Source organism: Cetorhinus maximus, chromosome 18 (genome assembly GCF_964194155.1).
Source record: "Cetorhinus maximus chromosome 18, sCetMax3.hap1.1, whole genome shotgun sequence".
In the NCBI taxonomy this organism is placed as follows: domain Eukaryota; kingdom Metazoa; phylum Chordata; class Chondrichthyes; order Lamniformes; family Cetorhinidae; genus Cetorhinus; species Cetorhinus maximus.
The window spans coordinates 40239399-40258082 of record NC_135896.1 but is presented as its reverse complement, the minus strand read 5'-3'; the positions used below and the strand labels follow the sequence as shown (position 1 = coordinate 40258082).

Genomic DNA, 18684 nt, shown 5'->3' with positions numbered 1-18684 from the left:
GACCAGGTAAGGACGGCAGATTTCCCTCCCTAAAGGACATGAGTGAACCAGATGGGTTTTTAAGACAATTGATGATAGTTTCATGGTCACCGTTACTGAGACTAGCTTTTCAACTCCAGAATTATTAAATAATTGAATTTAAATGCCACAGCTGCCAAGGTGGAATTTGATCCCATGTCCCCAGAATGTTAGCTTGGGCTTCTGGATTACCAGCCTAGTGACATTACTACTCCACCACCATCTTCCCTCTGCAAAGGGAAATAGATCTGTCCCATATTCCTTTGGTACAGGCTATGTCACAAGATAATTACCAGTGAGGAAGCCCAAGACCCTCACTTCAAAGAATTTTCATGCAGTCCCCTCAAGTCTTTATACTTTGCTCAGCCTTTCATGTAGGCCTAAATTATGCCATTGTTTTACAAATGAATTTAAATGTAGCTCCTGCCTCCAAAAGCACAAACTATTGTAAGAGGAAATTAGGACTCAACGTGTGGTGCTGTGCAAAACTTGATTTCTCCAGATTTACAGATTCCACCCTCCTCAAACAAATCCATGAAGAACATGACGCTGTTAAGCCATTCTTCAACAGGGTTGGGCCATACTCGGGATTTGGAAAGCATCATGCTCGTCAGGTTTCTCCTGACCTTCAACTCATAGCACAAACCAATACTAACAATACAAAATATGCTCCTCCTGTCTTTGGAATGGTAGCTCCTGAATGACATGAATGCTGTTGCTAATTAACAAAATAGTAACTAGATAACGTCAACCAGGCAGCATTCATAACTCTGATGCATCAAATTACAGGCAAGTAGTAAATTAATGTGCACATTTTTAAACCTAAAACCAAGAACCTATCCTTGGTCTAGATAAATCTATATAGCTTAGCATCGCATTGATGGCAGTCACATCTCAGCCTTGATTTTGCTTCTCCTGCAACTTTCTCTCACAAAGCTTAGATCCATTTTGAATATAATCACTCACAGGCAAATGTCCTTAAAGAACATAAGAAATAGGAGTAGGCCATTCAGCCCATTGAGCCAGTTCCACCATTCAATAAGATGATGGTTTACTATACAAGATAAGAGTGCATGGTGTAGGGTGTAACATATTAGCATGGATAAAGGATTGGGTAGAAAACAGGAAGCAGAGAGTATGCATAAATGGGTCTTTCTCAGGTTGGCAAGCTGTGCCTAGTGGCATGCCACAGGGATCAGTGCTGTGGCCTCAATTACTTACGATCTACATCAATGGCTTGAATTAAAAGACCGAATGTGTAGTAGCTAAATTTGCTGGTAACACCAAGATAGGCAGGAAAGTAAGCTGTGAAGAGGAGATAGAGCATCTGCAAAGGGATATAAACAAATTAAGAGTGGGTAAAAATTTGGTAAATGGAGTATAATGTGGGAAAATATGAACTTGTTCACTTTGGCAGGAAGAGTAGAATTGCAGTATACTATTTAAATGGAGCAAGATTGTAGAACTTGGTGGTACAGAGGGATCTGGGTGCCCTGGTACATTAATCACAAAAAGTTAGTATGCAGCAGCAAGTGGTTAGGAAGGCAAATGGAATGTTGACATTTATTACAAGGGGAATGGAAATATAAAAGTAGGGAAGTTTTAGAGCAGCTACACAGGGCCTTGCTGAGACCACATCTGGAATACTGTATGCAGCTTTGGTCTCCTTATTTGAAAAAAATATATAATTGTGTTAAAAGCAGCTCAAAGGAAGTTCATTTGACTCATCCCTGAGATGAAGGGCTTATCTTATGAAGAAAGTTTGAACAGGTTGGGCCTATGCCCATTGGAGTTTAGAAGAGTGAGAGATGACCTTATTGAAGCACATAAAATCATGAGGGGACTTTATAGGGTAGATACTTGGAGGATGTTTCCACTTGTGGGGGAGACTAGAACTAGAGGACACAGTTTAAGAATAAGTGGTCTCCCTTTTAAGACAGAGATGAGGAGATTTTTATTCTCTCAAAGGGTTGTTAGTATGTGGAATTCTCTTTCCCAGAAAGCAGTGGAGGCTGGGTCATTGAATTTAGTCAAGGCAGAATTAGACAGATTTTTGATAGATAAGGGAGTCAAGGATTACGGGGAGCAAACAGGAAAGTGAAGTTCAAACCACAACCAGATCAGTCATGATCTTATTGAATGGTGGAGCAAGCTGAAAGGGCCAAATATCCTACTCCTGCACCTTAGTCCAATGTTCCTATGGTTGCTTTGACTATGGCCTTAACTGCCTATCCCCCATAACCCTTGACACCCTTGTAAATCAAAAATCTGTCTAACTCATCCTTGAATATATTCAATGACCCAGCCTCCATTGCTCTCTGGAGCAGACAATTCCAAAGATTAAAGACCCTCTGAGGGAAGAAATTCCTCCTCATCTCCGTCTTAAATGGGAGACCCCTTAATTATTCTGTAACTGTGTCCCTAGCTCTAGATGCCATTACTGGCTTGAATTATAAACAGTAAAATAAGATATAGAGAAGCAACTTAGTAAAGATATCTTTCAGGTCACACTAAAATGGAGCGTGTGAAAGATAATAAAGACAAATGTGTATACAAGAGGGAAAAGTAAACTTTCAACAGGAGAGTATAAAGCAATGAAGGGAAACAGAAAACAAAAGTCAACATTTTAAAATATATTATTTAATCCTGAGTTTTTGAGGCCCCAAATCACTTGCACATGTTCTATTCTTTACAGTTTTCCTTTCTACAAATTTATTTTTCTGCCGCCTTAAGACCCTCCCAAATGCCACTCTGTAACAAGCTGCTGCAAGTCATGAGCAGTCTGCCTAGTGTAGCTAATCATTGATCTACCCGAATCCTCCCAAAGATGTGACCATGACTTAGGCCCTCATTCCATTGGAATGAAGGTACATGTACCTATGACTCACAAATACCCCTTTGGGAGAATATTATAGGGTGGGTGGGGTGGCAGACGGATTGCTCCCCCAAAGCAAAGTCAAGTGTGGAGCTGATCCACTCCACGTCACCCTGCCCCACAGCCATAACGTGCTGCAGGCAGGCTAAAGTGGGACAGTGTGGGACTTCCACCCTTCACGGGGGAGTCGCACCCTCGTGAGCTGCTGGCCAATCAGGTTGGCCGGAAGCCCCATCAGTCTCAGTCGTGCCAAGAGCGCACTCTTGAGCGCTGCCAGAACTGCAACCAGGGACAAGGAGGAGGCCAATGGATCCCAGAGCCAGGTAGGTCTGGGGTCTTGGGCAGCGAGGGGTTAGGCAGTTTAGTGAGGGCGAGCCAGTGGTGGGGGGGTGATGTGTTTAATGGAGCAGACAGGTAAGAAGAAGGGGAGGTACTATCTTAGGGGGGCTGCGCCCATCCCCCCAATCCGCAAAGGGGACTCCGCGAAGATAGTACCCATCTCTAACTTGCCGCCCTTATAAAAAGTTTTTTAAAAAGTGGCCTGCCCACTCCTGCCCAACTGACCACGTCAACCATTTGATGGCATGGGCAGTGTATTAACAAGCCCAACTGACCCTTAATTATTTATTTAAATATGGTGGGCACCACCTGTATTATGGCAGTGAGCTTGGGGGTGGGCAGGAAGGTGGTGGAGTGGGCACCTGCTCTAATTTACTTGTACCTCTGTTGAAAACACACCCCCAGAGGCCACGTAAAATGCAGCCCATTGTATAATGCACTGATATAACTGTGTCCCTCTGGGGGAGAAGCTTCGGCTCGGCGAGCGGGGGCAGGGCCAGCCCACCGAGGCGTAAAATGACGCACAGTGACATCGGGCGTGCGTCCTGATGCCACCCCGCGTCATTTAGATTTTCAAAGGCCTATTAAGGCCATTTAACTAACAATTAAAATAATTAACGGAGCTGCCCGTCCAACCTTAAGGTAGGCGGGCAGGCGAAGAGCCCAGGCAGCCTTCGCATTTTTCATGGAACCTCATCCACAGGCAGGATGAGGTTTCATGAATGATTTTAAATTTTCTCAAAAATTTTTATTGAAATTGACAGTTTCACATGAGGGGACATGGCATAAAATTTTTTCAACACTTTGTTGAACTGTTAAAACTTAAAACTAATCTCCCTGAGGCACCTCGCATGCACGAAAGGGCGCACTCCTGACTCAGGGAGCCCCCACCCCCTGCCTGCACAGGGAGTGCTCAGTGCTTCCGGGCGCGTGCCACGCTGGGCCCACCCACATAAAATGGTGGTGTAGACCTGATCGGCGCCCCCTGTGTCAGGAGTGTACCCTTTCGTGCATGTGCGCAAAACAGCATAGAAATATCTGAGTCAAGAGGTGCCTCAGGGAGATTAGTTTTAAGTTTTAACAGTTCAATAAAGTGTTGAAAAATTTTTTAAGACATGTCCCCTCATGTGAAACCATCACATGAGCTGGGACATGTGCATTAATTTCAATAGAAATTTTTGAGAAAATTTAAAATCATTCTTGAAACCTCATCCCGCCCGTGGATGAGGTTCCATGAAAAAGGACGGGCAGCTCCGTTAATCATTTTAATTGTTGGTTAAATGGCCTTAATAGGCCTTTGACAGTTCAGCGGGCACGCAGGTGACTCCGGTGTGCGCCCGCTGAACTGAAAATGTAAATGACGCGCCGTGACATCGGGCGTGCGTCCGACATTACCCTGCGTCATTTTACGCCTCGGTAACCCCGCTCGCCGAGCCGAAGATTCAGCCCATGATATTGCAAAATGAAAAGCAACACATTTATTGGTTTAAAGCATGAAGAGAAGGATGTTACCAAAATATATGATTTGGAATCTCAGTTCAATATGGAATTGTTGTGGTTGATACAAAAGCCACTGAATCATGTAACTCTTAGCTGCCTGTTTTGCTTGACTGCTGACTGAAAGAATGTGACCACCTCTTCATTGCCATCAGCTAATGCCTGGAGGCAAAGTCAGAAACATTCATACAACTTAGCTTCACCTAGCAGAAAAATGTGATTCATATCATGAAAGTGCCAAAAGCTATTTTTAAACACCAGCTAATGAGCAAGTCAGCTAAGAATGTCAAAGTACCATGTGTGTCTCATTTGGGAGGAATGTAACCTGTAGGATTTTTAATGTAGCTTTCCTGAGTTTATCTCAAATGCTGTTCAAAATGTTTGCTTACTCCAGGAGGATGTTGTCCACCGTAGCTCCATTGGTCCAAGTCATACCCTGCAAGGTGCCAAGACATCAGTGTTTTCATGTCATCATCTGCAGCCAAGCTGTGTACAACAAACAATGTTTTATGTTTTTCTCACACAAATACAGTGACAGAAGTAGCAAATATAGAACAATATGTTGGACTCGTTTTGTTTTAAAGGCAGCAACCTGGTTGCAAATATTCTATAAAACTACCAGCGTCATCAGTCAACTCATAACCTATTCAACTTTAAGCACTGATCCACATTAAAGGTTTATCATAACAGCTGAGTAGACAAAAGGCCTATCCCTTTTTAAAAATCATTTATAGTTTGTAATTTATTTTTAAAAAGAGAACCGGTCCAGCCCTTTTTTTTAAATCCCAGAAACACTAACATTTTACTTCACAGTATTCCATTGTACTTCACTCCCATTTCAAATTAATTTTGATCCAGGTTTGAGATTGTCCTTTTAACATACATCTTTTCCTTGCCAACAACTGGATGCGTAAGTGGTCTAGTCCCACATTTCTGTCAAAGCCCCACTGAGCAGTCTGCAGTACATCAATCTCTACTTTTCATCCAACCACTTGCTAATATGTGTCTGTTTGCATGAGTGAATCATGTTCGGGGGCCCATGCTGTACTATATTCCAATGTGTGGATAGAGCAAAGTGTTTCAGTATTATTCATAACATTTTCATTTCTACTGAGAGATATTTACATTGTTCATGTTTTACCCTCTTGTAACATGCTCAATGGAAGATGAATTTTGCTTATTATAATGAGCAATCACTGTTCTGAAATCTTTGTAACTTGACAAAAAGTATCAATAATGGAAAACTGATTTCACAGTGCACTTTTATGTAGTTACACATTGTGCCACATAAAACAGTAACAGGAAATGGGTGATCACCAAATCCCATTGAGTGAATGTCAAATTCTAAGCAGAGTTTCCCTACAAGAAGGCAGGAAATTGGGAAAAAAAGTCAAAATGGGCTGATCTCATCTACTTGCTGCCAGTTCACAAGTGTCATAAGGAGGGATCTGAGAGCACGCACTGCCTCAACATATTTCTCTATTATTACCTTAACAGCACAGAGCTGCATAGAAAGAGCCTTTCTCCCAACCAGAGCTTAAAATTAACCTATCATTTTCTAGGTCATATTTTCAAAGTCAAGGAAACAGTTGCTTGGAAAATGGTGCGATTCAGCAAGTAAAGATGGCAATACGTAGAAATGCATCCCACAAAAAAGTTAAACATGGGTTCCAGTTATCATTGGAGATGTTATTCTAATAAAAATGTGTTCAATTTACCAACCTCTATTGTAAACACTGAAGTATTTGATATTAATAATTGTTACAACCCTTGGCACAAGCCAGCTTTGAATAGATAATTGGTGTAATGTAAATCACTAATGCAAGAAATCATGAAAATGACAAAAAAATGTACCTCTGCATCCCATGTAATCAGAAAGTATTGATTAAAAAATAACTTGATTGACGACCTTCCTGCACGTTACCTACCTGTTCTTCCTGTGGTGAGCCTGGACAAACATTGGAGTGCTCACAAGATTGGTGATCCTTTGGGTGACATCATGATCAGCCCGATTCTGTACTCACGGAGCAGTAACAGAGAGCAAGCATTTTACTACTGAGGTGGGAAGCTTAGCCAAGAAAACTTTCCGACTCAGCAGATCCACCTTGATTTAAAGGGCCCAATTTTAGATCCAATTTTCACTCCAGGGATCGACTAGGGTCTGCTGCCCACAGAGGCAGATCCTAGGCAGATGCACAAGTACCAAGGAAGGCTGGTTAGAAAGCCTGCCTTGGCTCTCTGGGACTTTTTCCCAGTTATTTTCCAACTTGCTAGGCCCAGTAGCTCTCACCCCTCATATCCCTTCACCCCTCCCTCCCCATGGCACCCTATGCTAACCCATTGCCCCCCACCAACGGCCATTTTCCTTCATGCCCCCCATAGCTCCTCCAAGCCAACTGAAGCCACCCATCCCCATACCCTTCATTGCCCCCATGGCTCCTCCCATCCAATTCATGCCCCTCAGCCACCTCCCTTGCCCATCTACACATCCAGTACCAACCATGGGTAGACCTCAGAAGCCCTGAAGGTAGGTCTGACCCACAGCACTGCGATCCCCACCATGGGTAGGGCAAGGAGGCAGGTCCCAAATCCACCCCAAGCTGTTGGCACCAATCTGATCCTCACCAGCTGTCCATCCAGCCTCCGAGGAGTCCGAGCTGCATCATACACTTTTACATGAATGTTGTAGTTTGGAGCTATGGATTGTGATGGTAGAGGCCCCAATTTCTTTCCATCACATGGCTAACCAGGAATTTCTCCCTCTCTAACAGCCTGCCATTGTACATGTTGGAAGGATTTACAAGTTGATACTCAATCTGTCTCACCACATTTTGAAAACACCTTCCTTGGCCATCAAGCCCTGAAGTGGTACTTGAACCAGGAGCTTCTGGCTCAAAGGCAGGGATGCTACCACTGCACCATAAGACCTCCTTTAGGAGCCATGTGGAGATGAAAAAAATAAACTTCTAATGATCTGATACAGATCTCACTCATGCACATTTGATAGTGAAAAAACTCCCATTCGTGAAACCCATTTAAATCTTTCAAATCAAGTGATTAATCTCTTATAAAAACAAACAGACTTCTATTCAGACAACACATGAAAGACAGCTAATCCTTTAATAGCCTCTTTGAGCTGTCAATCAAACTGTGAACTCAGAACCCCTGCTGACTTAATTGTGGCTTTTGAAATTCAGCCTTACGTTTATAATTACATAATAATAGCCCTTGGGGAAATTTCAACAAAGAACTCATTGAAATTGTTAGACCCGGTGATTTTTTTTTTCTAACCTCTACCAGATGGCCTATCAATCAAAGCAGTCCAGAAGAGGCTTTTTAAATCTCTCAATGACAGCTTCAGCCTGTTTTTTCATGTTTACAGAGCAGGGGATTTTTTAAAATTCAGATCATGACAATTAGACAGACCTTATCTGCCCTTCAAGAGTGTTTACGTATACTGCATAGATTTGTGACGCCTGCACTGCAGATTAAAGCTCTTTCAACAGCCAAAATGGGGTCTTTTTGAACTCAGCACTAAGTTCAAGTGGCCCGACTGAGCTTGAGTTTCTTTCCAGTGTGATTCATACCTCACACTGCCCCTCCCCCTTCCTCCTACCAGCAAAAGTTAGATCTGCCAAGGAATAGGGGTTGACTTCCACACCCAAATGCCATCCACCAATTTTAAAGATCCATGGAGGATTCCAAACTCTGTGAATAGCCGGCCCATAGACCACTTTCCAGAAGGAGGAAACTGGAAAGTAATCAGAATGGGAATCCTGAGTAATTTCCCTTCCTGATTGAGGCCATGAGGCTGACTGAAGAGCTCCGAAGGCTACTCCAGCTCAACTCTGTCCAAGAATCCAGCCTGGACCTTCCCTAGTCTGCATGCATCAGCAACAAACCAAGTGCTGCATTTACCCACTATGATATCTGCAACCATTCTCTGAATTATGTACCAAATAGAAAATGCAACAGAAGATAAAAATGACATGTCTTTAGTTTCATAGTATCTTGTATATGATTCAGATTATCCAATTTAGGACTCATCGGAGAATGTCCTGCTGCGATTTGTAATGTAAACAAGGCAGATTAAAGTTAATATCCCCAATATCAGAAGCATATTCTAGAATGATGGCAGGACCAGGTCTCAACATTAAACATACCACAGACACATTTTTGCATTCAAAGAATGAACCCATTAATATCTGGCATTGATTCAACATATAGTTCATAAACAATAAAACATTCTGAGAATTTGTAGGGTATGCAAGAGATGGATTGATCAATTTTGGTTGGTTTGCAATGAGTGCCCCAGTGAGGGAGTATCAACTGCTCTGATCAGACAGCCACAGTTATACCATTGACTGACAAGGGTATTGGGTGAGAGAAAGTACAGCTAAGTGCCAAAGTGTTCAAACAATGAAAACTAGAAGGAAATACTTAACCCCAATTCTGGCGACCCATAATCCATGGCAGCACAGCCTGAAGCCAGCAGACTCTGATTCAATAACCACATGCAGTACAGCACCTGAACATTGCTACCATTCCACAGAATTAGGTCTCTAGGGCCATCAGCAAGTTGCCCTGCGTGGCTCATGTTTTGTCATCCTGTACCCGTATATTGGTTTGTGGGCAGAATCAAAGTGTAACTGCAGTTGAAGAAATGTAATAGATGTGGGATAACAAGCCTCCAGGATTGTTTGTAAAAGTTAAGGTCAACATTTGAAAAGTCAGTTGTATACAAGTTAGTTATAGTGCAGATGATGTGCTGCATTAACAATGCAAAAGTACTTTTCTCAGGTGGTCGCAGGACTGATGCCAAATTCACAAATTCTATTAAATCAGTGGTGTGACACTGTACTTTCAGTGTCACTGTCATGAAAGGTATTATACACCACATAGGCACCAAATCTCTGGCACCAATGGAGCACAGGAAGATAAGAGGGGATACAGGAAAACTGCACTAAACGTTTGCGTACAATTTTTAGTATTTCCATGTACAATGAAAACCAGCCATGACATAGAGATATGATTCAAAATGAAACTCGTGTTTGCCTAAATGATAGCTCTGATATTAACCCAGATCGGTAATCAGGTGCCTGAGTGGCAAAACCCCTGACATCAGTAGCTTGAGGCCTGGACGATTTTTACCTCCAGGTCTCTGGAAATAGAATCACCAATATTAGAACTTCGATTGGCAACTCACTAAATAAAAATACATATTTCAAATCACTTTCAATGTGCACAGAGAAGATTACAACTCTGTAATTCCACCCACTTCTAAGTTGACTTGTGTCTCAGGGGAGGAACTAAATATTATTTCTTTGCAACCCAGGTACACACTCAGGTACATGAACCAAGTCAGATAAGGAAGATAAATTCCCTAAATCTGTAACCAAAGAACACTTATAAATCATGCAACTTAAAAGAAATGAAAATATGTTAAAACATTTTTGCATTATAGACATTGGGCTCCTTTAATTAAGATTTCTGATATTTGCAGAGTTTTCCTTTTATTTTTAGAAGCAAAGTCTATTTTGGTTCATATTTATTAGGTTTTTCTAGATTTAGTTGTCCCAAGGGTGCTGTACCCGTAACTGTGCCCCTTTTGGAGCTTTAGACTCTTAGCACTTGTGTTTCTCTTCAACTGCAATCCCACTTTTCTCTCTACTTTGGAGGGGGTTAGGTAGCTGCAGTAGGGACTATATTGTATTCCAAACTGATTCTGTGAACAGCTTTCTGAGGGGAGGTGGGGAACGTTAATTGCTGCAGTGTGGATGGGTGGGGGTGGGGGACAAAGAACTTGGCCTGTTGAACAAAGCTGCAAGAAGTCATATAAACTCCAAAGGAGTGTCTCTTTAAGTTGATGCTTAGCATACTTAGTCATAAACCTCTCCTATCTTCCTGTTTTTCATAATGAACAATGGTGAATGGATCAATTATGGTGGTATTGTTATTGCAACTCAATTGCAATTTTTCCTGAAGAACCAATGTCCCACTGAATTGTAAGAAATTATTAGGACACACACCTTTAAATTACATGTTTAATTTCTCCAAAAAGAATAAACAGAAATGCAGGTGAAATATTATTTTGGAGTATCCCACTGGAACATAGGGTTTGTTAAACAGGCTGGAGTTCCTATTTAAAAGTTCCTGCAATTCAGTCAAATGTGAATGAAAGTTTCAGAAGTGTGCACCTGCAGCCTCATTCCAGTTTGCAACACATTCACTCCACCCATGAAGAAAACAGGTTGAACAAGAGTTTTGAATGACAGCAGACTGGTCTAGGAGGGGTTTATGACTAAGCATCAACATAAAGAGACACTCCTTCAGAGCTTATGCGATTTCTTGCAGCTTGGTTCAACATGCCAAGTTTCTCTTGGCATCCCCCACCCCCTCCACCTAAGCAAAATGATAGAACGTAGATTTCCCAGCCACCCACTGCCAATTTTTCAGTGTAACCAAGAGCTGAATATTGCAGAAAGAGGAGTTTAAAAAGTGCAGAGATGAAATTATAAAATTAATTAGAAATATATATTAGAAAGCAAAGAGAGAGCTTGAAAAAGTACTGGCAAGTAAAATCAAAGAAAACCTAAAGATATTTTATAACTATATAAAGAACACCAGGATAACTAAGGAAATTGTAGAGCCAATTAGAGGCCTAAAAGGTACTTGTGTGTGGAGGCAGGAGATGCGGGCATGGTTCTTAATGTTCTGCGTCTGTCTTCATTGTAGAGGAGTGGGAAATGCTGGATGGTATAAACTAGTGAGATAGAAAATATAAAGTTTAGGATCTTTGAAAGTGCTGAGATGAAATGTATTCCAGGCTGCTTAGAGCAGAAAAGAAGAAAATAGTGGAGGCTCGGACCATCAGTTTTCAATCTTCTCTGCCAATATTGTATCATTGTTTAAAAAGGGAGGATAGGATAGACCAAGTAATTGCAAGCCAATCCACTTAACCTCAGTGGTGGGAAAATTATTGGAAAAAATTCTGAGGGACAGTAGAAATCGTCATTTAGAAAAACACAACTTAATCATGGACAAACAACATGGATTTTAAGGGAAGGTCATGTTTGACTAACTTGATTGAATTTTTTTGTGGAGGTAAAAAGGAAGGTTGATGAGGGTACTCTGTTTGATGCAGCCTTCATGGTTCTTCATAAGGCTTTTAGTATAAGTTTACATACAAGAGCACAAACATTTTATTAGAACTCTATGAAACATTAGCTAGTCCACAGCAAGAATACTACATAACAGTTCTGCTTGGTGTGTGTATGTGTGCATAGGTGCATGTGCTTATGTATGTGTATGTGTGTGTGCGTGCGCATGTGTGTATGTATGTGTGCGCGCGCATGTGTGTGCATGTATGTATGTGTGCATGTATGCGTGTGTGCATGTATGCGTGTGTGTGTGTTGGATGGAACCATCAAAATTAGAATGGCCATTTCTGAGGCTTTGACCAGCAATGGGGCTGAAACTATCAAAGATGTAAATACCTTCACACCTAATCCACCTTCTCGCATCCCACTTCAACCCTCATCCTACACTGTCTTCTGATTTACAAGTTGCAGATGGTGTACACGTGCACCTCTTACTTTGAACCCCCCTTCCCTACCCACACTACCACCATACCCTTGTGCCTATTTCTTTTCAGATACCCAAGAGATCCAACATGGTTAGGGAGAGGAGGAACTCTCAAGAGGGTAATGATGAAAATGCAGTTCTATCACTTCATTTCACACTTGTAACCTCCAGCTCAGATACTGACATTCTGCATATCTTAGTGTACATTTTGCAGGTGGAATCTGCAAGTGTTAAGACACCAAGGCCTGAATTTTCGCTCCTGTGTCAGGAGTGCAGAGACTGGAAAATTCCCAGCTCTGTGAACCCAATTTAGGAGAAAGAGCCCCGGATGGTCTAATTTTTGTTGTGGGGGGCAAGTATTAACAGAAGACAGGCCTGCCGCCCCCGGAAAGTGTTCGAAGGCAGCTACAGGAGCTGCCAGGTGCAGAGGCGAGCTGTAGAAGAGGCCCACCTCAGTGATCCGGCACTTTGTTGCAGCTGTTACAAAAGCAAAAAACTTCCCTCCAGCCCTCATCTCTCACACCCCTTCATCCACCCACACAGTTCCCATGCCCCATCCATGCCAACCTATGCCCCCATCCACTCACCCACCCCCATGGCCCCTCATACCCCCATGCCAACATATGACTCCACCCAGCCCCCATGGCCCTTAATAAATGCTATGCCAACTTAGTGCCAATTCATACTAACCCATGCCTCCCACCCTTACCCTTACACTCTCCATGCCAATTCACCCAGTATCCCACATGGGCAGACCTCAGGACCCATGCTGAGATTAAATAAAATAAAGTTCTTAACTGTCTATTGATGAGTTCACTATTTTTAAAATGAACATTCTCATTTATAAAACCATATTCACTATATTTAACTTCTTTCAATTAGCTAACCGCTATAAAAATAAGAATTTGTATTCGTTACTCCACTTCAACGACTTAATAAGCACTTTGAGCTGTCGATCAAACTATGAACTGATATATACCCCACTGTGATAATGATAGGTTGTGAAATCATTAATGTAGCACAAATCCCATAATGAGAGCCTTCAGGTTTATGTAAACAGGCAGAATGAAATAGCAAGCAAATTTTTAAACTGCAGTTTTTTTCAAAAATGTAAAGGCCAGAGTATGTAAATGCCTTGACAGCTTGACAGTTCTGATAGGTTTGACAGTTCCCTTGACCGTTCCAATAAGTTTACAGTTCCCTTGACAGTTCCAATGAGCTTGACAATTCCTATAAGCTTATCCACTTTTTACGCATATTCATGCCTAATTTTAACAATCTCAAAGGGCACTTGACCTCTCCAAAAGGGCTTCTTATCTCTCTCAAAGGGCACCATACCTCTCCCGAAGATGTCCCAGAACCTATCCAAAAGGGTAGCGTGCCTCTCGAAAAGGGCACCCTACCTGTCCAAATAACTGGCAGTTTTAGACCTTCTTCTGAAAGGTGTAAACCCCACAAGTCACATTTAGGACATTCTACTAGCAAAAATTTGATCTGTTTACAGGCAGCTGCACTTCTGTAGCAGCCATGTAAGCCACACATGTGCAATGTACAACCTGCCCCTTTGTCCACCCACCGCCCCAGCAAAAATGGTGGGTGCTATGTTTGGGGGCAGGGCTTCCAGAATCAGGGATCCGATGCCATTCTGGTCTCTCTATCTTGAGAAAAATGTGGGCCCAGGCATGAATGAGCTGCAGCCAGACAGGGACAAAGGATATCACAGGTTCCAGATTGCCAGAGGATGAGGTTGCATAGGGTTTAGGCTGCAGAGGACTCAGGTGTGAATTTTGATGGGGCAGTCTACACAAGATAAGTATACACAGCAGAATGCTTGGATGTTTGGGAAGCTTGCCAGAAAGCCTGTAATCACTGCCAAGGAGCATAGAGGAGTCCAGCACCAACCTGGCACTGAGGTTTGCACAATTAAAGCTTTGAGCCCATTTTTTCTAGCATGGAAGTGGTGGCCAATTCCATTCACATGCAAGAAGGAATGAAATTTTTTGATTCTCTTTGAAAAGAGAGCCTCAGTGACCTCATTTATGCAACAGTGGATGGCAAAGTGCAAAATTTTGCAAATAGCTTCAGCTCTTTCTTGGAGGGAGACAGATGCATAAAAGTTGACCTCCAAAATTGCACCGCTGATTGCACTGAGGTCATCAAGTGTGTATGCTCTGTGTACACCCAGTGATCATTCACACGCTCTGATTGTGTCCTGAACTCTACATTCTACCTGCCTCCGGCAACTTTTGACTTCTTTGTTAGTCAAGAATCTATCTACCTCTGCCTTAAAAATATTTAATGACCCAGCCTCCACCGCTCTCTGGGGAAGAGAGTTCCAAAGACTCTCAACCTTCTGAGAGAAAAAAATCCTCCTAATCTTCATCTTAAATGGGAAACCTCTTATTTTTAAACTGTGACCCCTAGTTCTAATATGTCCCACAAGGGGAAACATCCTTTAGCATCTATCCTGTCAAGCCCCCTTAGGATCTTATATGTTTCAATAAGATCACCTCTCATTCTTTTAAACTCTAATAGATATAGGCCCAGCCTGTCCAACCTTTCCCCATCCTAGGTATCAATCAAGTGAACCTTTTCTGAACCGCTTCTAACATATTGATATCCTTTCTTAAATAAGGAGACCAAAACTATACACAATACTCCAGATATGGTTTCATAAAAGCCGTGTACAACTGTAGCAAAACATCGTTACTTATATATTCCATTCCCCTTGCAATAAACAACAACATCCCAATTGCCTTCCTAATCACTTGCTGTACCTACATACAAACTTTTCCTGATTCTTGTACCAGGACACCCAGATCATTCTGTACCTTGGGAGTTCGACAATCTCTCTCCATTTAAATAATGCTGCTTTTCTACTGCCAAAGTGGACAAGGTCACATTTCCCACATTGTACTCCATCTGTCAAATTTTTGTCCACTCACTTAATCTATCTATCTATGTCCTTCTGCAGATTTTTAATGTCCTCTTCACAACTTACTTTCCTACCTATCTTTGTGTTATCGGCAAATTTAGCAACCATACATTCGATTTCTTCATCCAAGTCATTGATATAAATTGTAAATAGTTGAGGCCTGAGCACTGACCCCATGGCACTCCATTCATCATATTTTGTCTTCCTGAAAATGATCCATTTATGCTTACTTTCTGTTTCCTGTTAGCTAACCAATTCTCTGTCCATACTGATATGTTACCCCCTACATCGTGAGCTCTTATTTTGTGTAGTAATCTTTGATGTGGCACCTTGTCAAATGCCTTCTAGGAATCTAAGTACAGCACATTCCCAGCTTCCCCTTTATCTATATTTCTTGTTACTGCCTCAAAGAACTCCAATAAATTAGTCAAATGTGATTTCCCTTTCACAAACCATGCTGACTCTGCCTGATTGCATGGAGATTTTCAAAGCGCCTCTCTATAACCTCCTTAATAATAGATTCCAGCAATAATAACAATTGATTACTATAATAGAATAATAATAACAGAATATAGAATAATAATAAATTAATAGATTACAGTAATCATTTTACAGCATTTTAATGAAATAATTCTTGTGTTTTTTGAGTTGATGTAAGTTAGCATTACGCATGGACAAAATTTTAAAAGCTGTCCCTATTCCTTTAACAATATTTCCTTCCCTTTCAAACACTTTGGGATAAAACTTCCATTAGGCCCATTTTCAGACACAAGCAGCCCACATCTGGTCCCATTGAGGTAGGCAACATATAAAATCATTTACATGAGTGTGTTGCTGCTTTTGTGTTAAGCGCCAGCAGGGGGCACAGTAGCATGTCCTTAATAGCAAGTAGTGCAACCAGCCTGTACCTTTTAAAAGCAGCCCTGCTCTTTCTAAAGGAAAACTGCGCTCATTAAAGGGAAGCTGCTGTAGATTGCCTGTACTGACACAAGCTATAAGTAGGAGCTCCACAAATGGAGCACTAGGAAAAAGAGAGGGTTCCTCGGTCCACTGGAATATCACCCTCTTGTGGCCAGCTCAGTTGGGCACTAGAACATCATGCTGTATGCACTGGTATTTTTGTCCTCCAAAGATATTGCAGTCTGGCAGTGAGGTGGGATTGTGGATTTCCCTAGCCAAACAAATCTGGTTTGGAGCAAACCAGGTGAACTTGCGAGTTTTCTTTTTTGGTGAAAAATAGGCTTAAAAACCTGGTCTTAGTAGAAAGGCTATTCATACACGTGATTGAATTGATCTTCAAAAGTACCTGCATCAACAGGTATTATTTGGAGAGTAGAGTCATAACTGAGAGTCTTCCGGTGTGTATAGAAACATAGAAAATAGGAGCAGGAGTCAGTCATTTGGACCTTCGAGCCTGCTCCGCCATTCATTATGATCATGGCTGATCATCCAACTCAATAGCCTGCTCCCACTTTCTCCCCATACCCTTTGATCCCTTTCACCCCAAGAGCTATATCTAACTCCTTCTTGAAAACATACAATGATTTGGCCTCAACTACTTTCTGTGATAGCGAATTCCACAGGCTCACCACTCTCTGGGTCAAGAAATTTCTCCTCATCTCAGTCCTAAATGGTCTACCCCATATCCTCAGACTGTGACCCCTGGTTCTGGCCTCCCCCGCCATCGGGAACATCCTTCCTGCATCTACCCTGTCTAGTCCTGTTAGAATTTTATAGGTTTCTATGAGATCCCCCCTCATTCTTCTGAACTCCAGCGAATATAATCCTAACCGACTCAATCTCTCCTCATATGTCAGTCCCGCCATCCCAGCAATCAGTCTGGTAAACTTTTGCTGCACTCCCTCTATAGCAAGAACATCCTTCCTCAGATAAGGAGATAAAAATTGCACACAATATTCCAAATGTATAATTGCAGCATGACATCCCTGCTCCTGTACTCAAACCTTCTGGCTATGTAGGCCAACATACCATTTGCCTTCTTTACCGCCTGCTGCACCTGCATGCTTACCTTCAGCGACTGGTGTACAAGAACACCCAGGTCTCATTGCACATTCCCCTCTCTCACTTTATAGCCATTCAGATAATAATCTGCCTTCCTGTTTTTGCTACCAAAGTGGATAACCTCACATTTATCCACATTATATTGCATCTGCTATGCATTTGCCCACTCACTCAGCTTGTCCAAATCACACTGAAGCATCTCTGCATCCTCCTCACAGCTCACCCTCCCACCCAGCTTTGTGTCATCTGCAAATTTGGAGATATTACATTTAGCTCCATCATCTAAATCATTAATATAAATTGTGAATAGCTGGGGTCCCAGCACTGATCCCTGTGGTACCCCACTAGTCTCTGCCTGCCATTCGGAAAAAGACCGATTTATTCCTACCCTTTGTTTCCTGTCTGCCAGCCAGTTTTCTATCCATCTCAATACACTACCCTCAATCCCATGTGTTTTAATTTTACATGCTAATCTCTTATGTGGGACTTTGTCGAAAGCCTACTGAAAGTCCAAATAAACCACATCCACTGGCTCCCCCTCATCAACTCTACTAGTTACATTCTCGAAAAATTCCAGTAGATTTGTCAAGCATGATTTCCCTTTCGTAAATCCATGCTGACTCTGTCCGATTCTGCCACTGTTTTCCAAATGCTCAGCTATTAAATCTTTTATAATGGACTCTAGAATTTTCCCCATTTCTAACGTCAAGCTGACTGGTCTATAATTCCCTGTTTTCTCTCTCCCTCCCTTTTTAAATAGTGCGGTTACTTTAGCTACCCTCAAATCTGTAGGAACTGCTCCAGAGTCAATAGAATCTAGGAAGATGACCACCAATGCATCCATTATTTCTAGGGCCATTTCCTTAAGTACTCTGGGATGTAGATTATCAGGCCCTGGGGATTTATTGGCCTTCAATCCCATCAATTTCTCCAACACCATTTCCCTACTAATACTGATTTCTTTCAGTTCCTCCCTCTTGCTAAACCCTGTGTTCCCCAACATTTCTGGTATGTTATTTGTGTCCTCCTGAAGACAGAACCAAAGTATGTATTTAGTTGGTCAGCCATTTCTTTGTTCCCCATTATAAATTCCCCTGTTTCAGGCTGTAAGGGACCTACATTTGTCTTCAGCAATCTTTTTCTCTTCACATACCTATAGAAACTTTTACAGTCAGTTTTTATGTTCCCCGCAAGCTTACTCTTGTACCCTATTTTCCCCTTCTTAATCAATCCCTTGGTCCTCCTTTGCTGAATTCTAAAGTGCTCCCAATCCTCAGGTCTGTTGTTTTTTTCTGGCCAATTTGTATTCCTCTTCCTTGGATCTAATACTATCTCTAATTTCCCTCGTAAGCCATGGTTTGGCCATCTTTCCTATTTTACTTTTGCGCCAGACAGCAATAAACAATTGTTGCAG

General features: G+C 42.0%; 1 protein-coding gene across 1 annotated transcript in view; it reads right to left on the bottom strand.

Moving 5' to 3' along the window:
* The window catches only part of LOC144693091 (L-asparaginase 1-like), an 86572-nt gene that overhangs the window by 5382 nt on the left and 62506 nt on the right, over positions 1–18684 (bottom strand). Inside the window, exon 13 of the mRNA XM_078562480.1 lies at positions 5119–5215. Within this exon, the coding sequence (XP_078418606.1) occupies positions 5119–5215 (97 nt within the window). The remainder of the gene's footprint in view (positions 1–5118; positions 5216–18684) is intronic.